The sequence below is a fragment of the Panthera uncia genome, assembly GCF_023721935.1.
Source record: "Panthera uncia isolate 11264 chromosome B3 unlocalized genomic scaffold, Puncia_PCG_1.0 HiC_scaffold_1, whole genome shotgun sequence".
In the NCBI taxonomy this organism is placed as follows: Eukaryota; Metazoa; Chordata; class Mammalia; order Carnivora; family Felidae; genus Panthera; species Panthera uncia.
Window position 1 is genome coordinate 101,861,950 of NW_026057582.1, and position 10,785 is coordinate 101,872,734.

The 10,785-nt window shown below is 33.0% G+C and overlaps 1 protein-coding gene across 3 annotated transcripts in view; it reads right to left on the bottom strand.

Annotated features, from left to right (window-relative positions):
* VPS13C (vacuolar protein sorting 13 homolog C) overlaps positions 1 to 10,785 on the bottom strand; it is a 211,164-nt gene that overhangs the window by 140,368 nt on the left and 60,011 nt on the right. For all 3 annotated transcript variants that reach the window (XR_007453840.1, XM_049613728.1, XM_049613729.1), the window contains exons 15-20: positions 10,234 to 10,363; positions 9,573 to 9,667; positions 3,424 to 3,566; positions 2,484 to 2,676; positions 1,354 to 1,468; positions 612 to 748 (exon numbers count right to left, since the gene is read on the bottom strand). Coding sequence is in view for 2 of the 3 variants with exons in the window: in XM_049613728.1 (XP_049469685.1) it covers positions 612 to 748; positions 1,354 to 1,468; positions 2,484 to 2,676; positions 3,424 to 3,566; positions 9,573 to 9,667; positions 10,234 to 10,363 (813 nt within the window). In the remaining variant the exon portion in view is untranslated. The remainder of the gene's footprint in view (positions 1 to 611; positions 749 to 1,353; positions 1,469 to 2,483; positions 2,677 to 3,423; positions 3,567 to 9,572; positions 9,668 to 10,233; positions 10,364 to 10,785) is intronic.

A 10,785-nucleotide genomic window follows, 5' to 3' on the forward strand; every position in this document is an offset into this window, starting at 1 on the left:
ACCCAAACATCTTCACCAACACATCGCAGGTTTTTGTTCCTCCTTCTTCACATTACATCACCAGAAATAATTAGGCCATTAGAATTCAGCTCCAATCTCTACCTCCTTTTCCCTCTCCCCAAAGGAAGCAAAGATCAATTCTGGACTTTTTTTTTTGAAATCTCCACTCTTTCTCAGATGCTTATATTTCTAATGGGTTCAACACCCAAAACCTTAGAGTTCCCTTTCACTACTTAATTGCTGATAGTGGCTTACCTGCATAATTTCCTACTATCAAATATGTAAATAAGCAAATAACACTGTGTAATTAAACTCCGGAAATCTAGTAGTGCCTGGAAACTAGGAGTACCTCTGTCCAATTAGAAAAATACAGCAGTAATCCACTCCTCAAGATCAAATCATCTACCATTACAGAAAATTTTACGGGCTTTCTTTTTATTTAATAGCCATAAAGTACATATTAAATACTCAGTCTAAGCTAGGCTTGACAAAATGCTAAGAAGAAATAAGTCTAATTTCAGTAAACTCTGAGGGGAAAAACAGCCAACTATCAGACAGCTAGCTTCCAACCTGAGCAAAAAATGGGCAGAAAGAAATGGATATACACCTACCTGAAATGTACCAAAATCTAAAATGAGAAGGTCTGACTTTTCATGATGGAAACCAGTCTGTGGAAGTATTAGATAAGAAGGCTTCAGATTTATCCTTAAATCAAGGACTTTTCGAGTTTCAATAATATGTGTAAGTCCTAAAAGAAATGAAAGACTACATGCTCAAGTTGAAATATGTAATCATATTATTAACAATAAAACAAGCATCACTTGAAAAGTATTATGGAGGAGTGCCAGTTCTCACATATTAGAGTATGTAAGGTGAAACTCCATATGGTCGATGGCAAACAATCTTACCATCACACTATACAGTAAACCCATCATAGCTAGTATTTTATCCAGAGTGAATAATACATCATTTCTTTAGTTAAGTAACCACAGAAAGTAGTGGCTTGAGTTTAAAGACCATGCTGTACAAAAGTATGTATCTTTAGAACCAGTTTCACACGCAGTACACAGAATGATGAACTATTTCTTAAGAACTAAAGTGCAGGGATGTTTTCCCTCTCAGTTTCACTGTGAGGCACAGGTTCTTAAAGGTAATGACAGAATCATCTGTGCCCCATCTTTTTCTCATTCAGTCTAGCAGGTATATTTGACTTTGGGTAACTCACGTACATGATGCAACTTCATGGAATTTACAAAAAGAAAAAAACAGCCTACACTTTTAAATATGATATTTACATTAGAAAAGACGACATTTTGAATGTAGCTGATGTTTTTATGTAGATAAATTCTTTACCTGTAGCTGTTCTCTCTTTAATTTCTTCCAGCTTCATTAATGTAGCTGATGTTATTTGCTCAAGATCTAATCCTCTATTTGATTGAAAGAATTCAACCACTGCATTGATGGTTTTCTGTAAAATAATTTAAAATATAAGCAAGCTATTATACACAGTGCTTTCCATATTGTAAATTTTAAAATTTCAGTTTAATTTAAAACAACTGTGGCTCTGAACTTAGAGGATATCTCCAAAGATACTCTGCCATATTGCATTTCTATCTGGAGTTTAAAGGGAAAAAAAAAAAAAAAAAAAAACTAACTAAAAAAGGGAATAGCACAAGTAAGCTAACTAGAAAGTCAACAAATGTATACGTATCATTAAGATGACCTTAAGTATGTTCTAAAGTGTCATACTGATCTAACAATGGACATTACTACTAAGTTATACACTTAAAAATTGCCAAGATCGTCAATTATATGTATGTTACCACAACTTAAATTTTTTAAAAATCAGAGAATACAATGAGTCCGCAGTCTTAATATAATGCCTCCCATCCTCACTGTAAATACACTTCTAAACTAGAAAGTTAAAAAAAAATCAGAGAATTCAACAAGAGCATAGGGCCAACTTACAAGTGATGCAATGGGTAGTGATCCTAATCACTAGCCTGAGATGAGTTAAGAGCCTCTGAATAAAACATGCAACCACAGACAGAAACTTGAGCCAGCATTTTCAATAACATCTAAGTGCCAATGCTTTTTTCTCATGTGAACAGTATTTAAAATTCTTTTAATTACTCCTAAAGCAATTTGAATTGGTCCAGATATATGGGGAAAGGGAAAAAGCAAAACCGAACTGGAACAGGAAGTCCACGTATAACTATCTGAGAGAAGATGGTACAATAAACACAGACTTTTTGAATAGTATTTTAGATTATTTTTACTTTAACATAAGCATAGATTAACATAGTAGGAAAAAACGGTAGCATATGAAAAGGTAAAATTCACTGCTAACCATGTACTGCTTTTAAAACAAGAAAAAGTAGTAAACTTAGCTAATAAGTGTTAAATATGAAAGAGTAAAAATAAGAAAACCCTATGTCAGAAGTATAAAACAGGTTTGATAAAGACTGTCTCCTTGCACTTACAGCATCATAGATGACCTCCACAGGTTGAGACTGAACAATCAGAGTCTGGTCAGCGGTACTATTCTCTGGATTGGTTTCAAACTCAATTTTAAGCAAGGATGATGTAGTATCACCAATGGAAGCCACAAGTGATGGTACAATACCCTGCTGTCTCAGACCTGTTATATACCAGTGTTCTAATTTTGCTTCCACCCTATAATCCAGTGAAGAAAAAAAAAAGGTATATAAGTAAGATGCTATAAAACGTAATGGCTTAAAATATAAATTTCCCTTTTAAAAAAGTTCTTTCAGAGCCAGTACCACACCCATTACCAAGAGATAAAGCACAAACTCCTTGGCCTGGCATTTAATTACCCATACAATCTGGGGTTTTATTTTGATTGTTTGCTCTTAACCCCTTCGCATCCACATGAGAAGCCCACCTTGGCCAACTCCCAAACACTGAGGGAGTTCTGATCGCTGCTACATGAATATAAGCTACACTTCACTCAGGCAACTCTTCTCCCTATTTCATGCCACCCAGAATACTATCAAAAGCTTCTCCTAGCCCTTTCTACTCAGATAGCCGAAGCCCCACTTCTCCTAGACCAAGTGATTCTCTTCTGCAACTGAGCTGACATAGCCATTAACTATAAGGATTTGCAACACCTTCTCACCTATGAGCTCTCTGTTATTTAGTTCTAAATTATTAACTTTTTAGTTATCCTCTCTTAACAGCTACAGCATAAGCTTCTTGAAAACAGAAATTTATTGTTCCTATGCTAGCCTTCACAGTATCAACTTGATAAACTAAACATTCACTATCCAAAAAATATTTGTGAAGGAACAAGAGGGGATAAATAAATGGTGAATTCCTCATATGGCTTCATAACAAAACAAATTCAAATACAAAAACACCATCTGACACACAAAAGGAAAAAAAAGTTTTTTTTAAACTTACTTAAGTGCTTGTGCTCCTGGTCGCTGAGATACTTGGGTGCCCAGGCCAATTATCTGAATTTTTAGTATTTCTGGAATATTTTTGTTTTCTCTTATTGTAATAGAGGTACTTACTAACTTCAATGTCATTATATGGGCAACATACTAAACAAAAAAAATGAATGAAGATTGTTACAGTTTAAGTAATTATTATTTTCTTTAATAATTTCTTATTTAAATTTGTTGAAATATAAAGTGATCTAAATATAGTATGTTCAAAAAGAACATTAAAAAGTTCAATAAAGAATTACAAAATTGTTGAAATAGGACAATTACAAGAGATCCAAAATGTATTTCTCTTAGTTTTAGAATAAAAATGAAAGTTGACAAAATATTTTGTCACATCAAGATTTAATTCACCAGCTCTCACTAAAGCATTCCAATTCAGACCAATTCTCTGGCTCAAAAACAACAAAATATAAAGCACATCTTCTTGATGTCTTTGGAGGGTTAAAAATACATTGACAAAAAAAAATCATGACCAAAAAATTCATAGGTCAAGAATGGACGTAGGACAGAGAACCAGGGAGATGATTCTCATAAAACCATATAGGAAAACATTGAGAGGAAGCAAGGAACAGAAGATTCACAAAACAGTCAGAAAACAATTAGCAAAATGGCAATAGTAAGTCCTTACCTAAATAAAAAGTAAACAAATTCTCCAATAAAAAGACACAGAATGGCAAAATGGATTAAAAAATAGTAAAACCCAATAATATGCTGCCTACAAGAAAGACACTCATTTTAGCTTTAAGGACACACATAGACTAAAAGTGACGGAATGGAAAAAGGTATTTTAAGCAAATAGTAACCCCCCCCCCCCCCCCCCCAAAAAAAAAAAAAGAGTAGTGACACTTATATCAGAAGAAAATAAACTTTAAGTTAAAAGCTGTCAAAAGAGACAAAGAAGGTCATTATATAATGATAAAAGGATCTATCAATCAAGAAAATGTAACAATTGTAAATACTTAGGCACCAATCATTGGAGCATCTAAGTATATAAAGCAAATACTAACAGAACTAAAAAGAGAAATAAACAGCAATATAATATTATTTGGGGACTTCAATAGCCCACTCTCAACAACATATACATCATGTTGAGTGTCAATAAAGAAACAATGGGTTTAAACAACACTATAAGCCAAAGGGACCTAAAAGATACACATAAAACATTCCACCCAACAGCAGAAAAATAAACATTCTTTTCAAGCCCACATGGAACATTTTCTATCATAGAACACATATTAGGCAACGAAACAAGTCTCAAAAAATTCAAGAAGATACCAATTACATCAAGTAATTGATGTGATCCCAACCACAATAGAATTAAATCTTAATAAGAGGAACGCTACAATATTCACAAATACATAGAACAACCAATGGATCAAAGAAGAGATCAAAAGGAAAAAAAAAAAAAAAAAACAACAGCCTGAGACAAATAAAAATGGAAACAAAACACAAAACTTATGGGATGCAGCAAAAGCAGTTCTAAGAGGGACGTTTATAGTGATAAATTCCTATGTCAAGAAAATGGAAGATCTCAAATACAACCTAACTTTACAACTCAAGGAACCAGAAAAAGAACAAACTGAGCCCAATGTTATAATGAAGGAAAAAAGAAATAATAGAGATAAGAAGAGAAATAAATGAAATAGAGAAAAAAAAAAAAAACAACAGAAAAGATTAACAAAACCAAGGGTTGGTTCTTTGAAAAGAACAAAATTGACAAAACTTTAGCGAGGCTAAGCAAGAAAAAAAGAGAGACAACACATAAAATTATAAATAAAAGAGGAGATATACTAAAACCAATACCAGAGAAATACAAAAGATCATAAGAGATTATTACAAACAACTATACACCAACAAATTAGACAACCTTAGAAAAATGGATAAATTCTAGAAATGTACAATCTACCAAGACTGAATCATGAAGAAAGAGAAAATCTGAACAGACCAATTATGAGTAAGGAGTTTGAGTCGATTATCAGGTAAAGGTGGTCAAAAGGTACAAACTTCCAGTTATACAGTAAAACCTTGAATTGAGATTAACTTGTTCTATGAGTATTCTGTAAGATGAGCAAACATCTTTTTTTTTAATTTTTTTAAGTTTATTTATTCATTTGAGAGAGATGCAGAGAGCATGAGTGGGGGAGGGGCAGAGAGAGAGGGAGAAGAGAGAGAATCCCAAGCAGGCTCTGCACCACCAGCACAGAGACCAACACAGGGCTCAAACCCACAAAACCATGAGATCATGACCTAAGCTGAAACCAAGAGTTGGACGCTTAACTGACTGAGGCATCCAGGTTCCCCAAGACGAGCAACTATTTCTAATAAATTTTAACTTGATAAACGAGTGATGTCTTGTAATACAAGTAGTATGCGACACCCAATGTCATATGATCACAACTGAGCCCATGGTTCTTCTCTCTCTCGCTGCGGGATTATGGGTGATTGTCAATGCAATTTCCATGAAATCCTCAAAAGGAGGCAAAAAGCAACTGTCATTGGATACATTCCTTGTTTGTTTGTCTGTTTATTTATTTATTTACTTAACATTTTACTTATCTTTGCATGACAGAGAGAGACAGAGCATGAACAGGGGAGGGGCAGAGAAAGAGGGAGACACAGAATCTGAAGCAGGCTCCAGACCTTGAGCTATCAGCACAGAGCCGAACACGGGGCTCCAAGTCCCAAACCATGAGGTCATGACCTGAGCCCAAGTCGCACATTTAACCAACTGAGCCACCCAGGTGCCCCAAACAGATTCCTTGTTAAAGCTGCCTGAAAAGAAAAAGATTCCATGAAACCAACAGAGAGCAGTGATTCCATTAGTGAGAGTGAAAGTCATCCCACACAATAACCCTCCTCTTTCTAGTCTCCCTCACACCAGCCACAAAGGTTTTCAAAGGTAAGTACAAGTTAATTTGTTTATTTTTCTTTATATTTTGTATTTTCTTTATTATTTCTATTATATTACAGTACTATAATCATTTTTATATGAATATTTGGGGGTTATGGAACCAATCAACTGAGCGTCCATTATTTCTTATGGGGAAATCCACTTTGATATGCAAGTGCTTTGGATTACAAGCATGTTTCCAGAACAAATTATGCTCACAAACCAATGTTTTACATATAATGAAAGGTTCTGTGGACATGAAGTACAGCTTGGTGAATACAGGTAACAATACTAATACAAAGAGAGTAGATTTCTAAAGTTCTCACCATAAACTGAGAAAGAAAAAGAATATTTCCATCCTCCCCCACAAAAATAATTGTAACTATGTGAGGTGACAGATGTGTTAACTAACCTTACTGTGGTAATCATTTTGCAATATACACATATATGAAATCACTACACTGTACACCTTGACTTACCCTAAGTTATATGTCAATTCCACCTCAATAAAGCTGGAAAAAGTTTTTAAATAAATAAAAAAATGACAAATGGATTAAATTAAATTATTTGTCATAAATAACCACCTTTAATAAAATCAATAGGCAAGCCACAGATGAAGGAAAAACACCACATAAACATTTTTGTCTTGTATGAAGAATATAGAAAGACTTCTACAAACAAAAGTAAAAGGACAAATAACATAAGTTTAAAATGGGGAAAAAACACTTTAACATAAGATACTGCATAAATGAATATATACAGATGGCCAACAAGATATGAAAACTCATTAGTCGAGACCATCATTAGTCATCAGGAAAATACATTCTAAAACATAGTGGAATAGTGTACCATACCCACTAGATTTGCTAAAATTAAAAACCCTGACAATATGACACCCGGCAGGGATGTGGAATAACTGGAATCAGTGTATGGGAATAGAAAATATCACAATCATTTTCAAGAACTGTTTGTCAGTTTTTAAAAAGGTAAATATACATCTGCCCTATAACCCAGCAATTACACTCCCAGGTATTTACCCAAGAGAAATAAAAATATATGTCCACAAAAGACTTGTATAAGAATGTTCAAAGAAGCTTTATCAATAACCAAAACTTGAAATAACAGATATACCATGAGATAAAAAACATGATAAAAATAAAAAGAAATCTATATTGACACAGTCATAACATGGCTGCTTTTGTAAGGCAGGAGAAGAAAAATGACTAGAAAAAATTATGAGGGAATTGTTTGGGGGTGATGAAAATGTTCTGTTTTGGGCAGGTCATTATATAGGTGTATTCAACTACTCAAATTTATCAGTATGAACCTTAAGATCTATTCCTATTATCATATATAAATTCTACCTCAACAAAATTTTAAAGCCACCATTTATAACAAATCCAACAAGAGATGTTGAACTCTAAACAGAAAGTTCAAAACATTACTGAGAGGAATTAAAGATGTCAATACACAGAAGCATATGCTCTATTTATAGATTAGAAAATTCAAGATTATAAAGATGTCAATTATCTCCCAAATTAATTTATATACTCAATAAATCCCAAAGTCTCACAGTTTTTTTGTAGAAACTGAATAGCTGGTTCCACAATTTGTATAAAAATGTAAAGGGCCAAGAATAGGTAAGACAGTCTTAAAGAAGAACAGTGTTGAAGGATTTACACAGCTAGATCTTAGGACTGATTACAAAGTTAGAGTAACTAAGACAGCATGCCTTTAAAGACAAATAACCAATATAACCAAGATTCCATAAGCACAGACACTTGACTGATGATAAAGGGTAACTGGAAAGCAGTGGGGAAAGCATGGTCCTTTCACTAGTCAATGAGAAGTCAAGTATACAGCCATCTAGAGAAAAAATTTATCTTAAATTTTTTAAGACCTCCCACCATATACAAGAATTCAATTCTAAATGGACCTTAGATCTAAATATATAAAGTAAAATACTATAAAGCTTCTGGAAAGAAAATACTGTTATGACCTCATAGTGAGTTAAGACTTTTTAAACAAGACACAAAAAGGCATGACCCATAAATGAAAAGATTAACAAATCAGGTAACATTAAATAAAGAACATCTATCCATCAAAATACACCATTTAAAAGTGAAAATACACATTACCTTACATTGTCGGAGAAGATATTTGCAACACACCAAAAATGAAAAGGCAAGCCACACTGTGGGGAAAGACATTAACAACACGCCTAACTAGCAAAGGCCTCATACCAAGAACATATAAAGAATGCCTACAGACCAGTGAGAAAAAGACAACACAATAATAAATAAGAGACTCAAAAGCTACTTCACAAAAGAAGATACCTAATAGGCTTATAATTACTTAAAAAGTAAAAAACTTCTTTAGCCATTCAGGAAATGCAAATTAAAACCACAATGAAATTCTACTACATACCATTTAGAATGGCTAACTTGAAGAAAGTGTCAATGCCAAGAATAGACAAGTATGTGGAGAAACAAGAATCCTCATCTACTGCTGATGGAAATGTTTTCACTTTGGAAAACTATTGATTAGCAAAATCTATTAAAGTAAAAATATACTTACATCCTATGACACAGAAATTCCACTCCTAAGAACATACAGAGCGGAAATTCTCACATATGCACATTAAAGGGCATTTACAGGAAGTTAATATCAGCATAACAAGCAAAAAATAGAAATAAGCCAGATGTCCGTCAACAAAAGAAAGAATAGTTGTTGTATTTTGAAATAATCGAATCCTATACAGCAATGAAAATGAGCAAAATCCATCTAGTGAAAGAAAGGAATGAATCTCACAACAGTGCCAAATCTATAGCAAGGTCTGTATCTTAACCCTGACAGTGATGACACCACTGTTCCCCGTGTGATAAATGCAATACATTTTGGTTTTGTTCAGCCTTTACACACATATCGTAATACAATAATTATTTTAAAGATAAAATTTTTAAAGATTCAATTGAACTCGATAATAAGTACTTGTTTAAATCAGGTTATTCATACATTCACTAAAGTGACCAAATCTAAAAGTGAAGACAGTTTTAACTGGTAAGGTCTGACTGGAAACATTTAACAAATAAAATAGTAAAACAGAAACAAATGATAACATTTTCATAAAAATCAGTAACTCATTTAACACAATTCAAGATAATACAGTAAAATGAAACAAAGTACCTCTTAAACCACCTAAAAATAATTACCTGCTTGGGTAAAGTTAAGTTATGGGTGCTCTCACTATAACCAATAGCAGTAAAAAGCTTATCCTTCTCCTCTGGAGTCATAATGTCATCAATACCTACAAAGAAATGACAGAATTTAAGAAATCAATTGCTTCAGTTTTACAGGTATAATAAAAAAATCAAACCAAACTAACAGGTGCCCTAAAATAAATAGACATAAATGCTAAAAGCAAAAGCAGCCAAGCAATATCCTCTAATATACTACTTTGCCTAGTTAAAACAAACATCATGTATTTGCTTGCTTAGGTCAAAAAAAGGAAAAAAAAAAAAAAAAAAAAAAAAAGACACCATTAAGGGAATACCAATCTGTCATAAAGATTTTAGAATTCCCTAAGTATGTTAAAAATTAAGTGAAACTTTTAATACCCATGGAAAAAGTAACAATAAGAAATGCCAGATGTTGACGCTTCTGAATTTAAACTTATAAAACTTCACACAAATAATTTTTCTCAAAAATAGCAAAGTTTTAATTTAGCTAGATAAATCCAGAGCTATTCTAGCCTGAAGTATCTGCTCACACGTTTACTAATAATAAACATAGTAAAATTCAACTAACTGGCTAAAATAGAACTTATATTTTTTTCTTATCTATGTACAATAAAATATCTGACTTGAAACTTACTTTCAGGAATCAAAGATTCTTCATCTTTTTTCTTAGACTCCTTCTTACCCCAAAACCCACTAAACCAGCCTCCACGTTTCTCGCCTGTGTCAGTAGACTTTTTCCTTAATTTTTGCCCAGATCGAATCACCTAAAAAAGTAAAAATTTTAAATTTAAATTTAAAAGTAAAAATGTTTAATTTAATTAAAGAATAAATGCCCTCTTCATATTCAGGTATAGCCAGGTAAGAATAATGGTTAATTTTTTTAACATGACATCAGGTTCAAAACAGTCAAGAAAGCCTTCTGAAATGGTATTCAACATGATTTGGTTAATAGTCCCACTGCTAATTTACTTTCCTACTGATAAAATTTTGATGGGGTTGCATATTGTCAGAAATACAGTAAATGTCTCAATATAAATACAAATAAGTCAGGCAGAGAAAGACAGATACCATATGCTTTCACTCATATGTAGATCCTGAGAAACTCAACAGAAGACCAGGGGGGAAGGGGAGGGGGAGAAAGAGAAGGAGGTAAACCGTAGAGATTCTTTTTTTTTTTTTTTTTTTT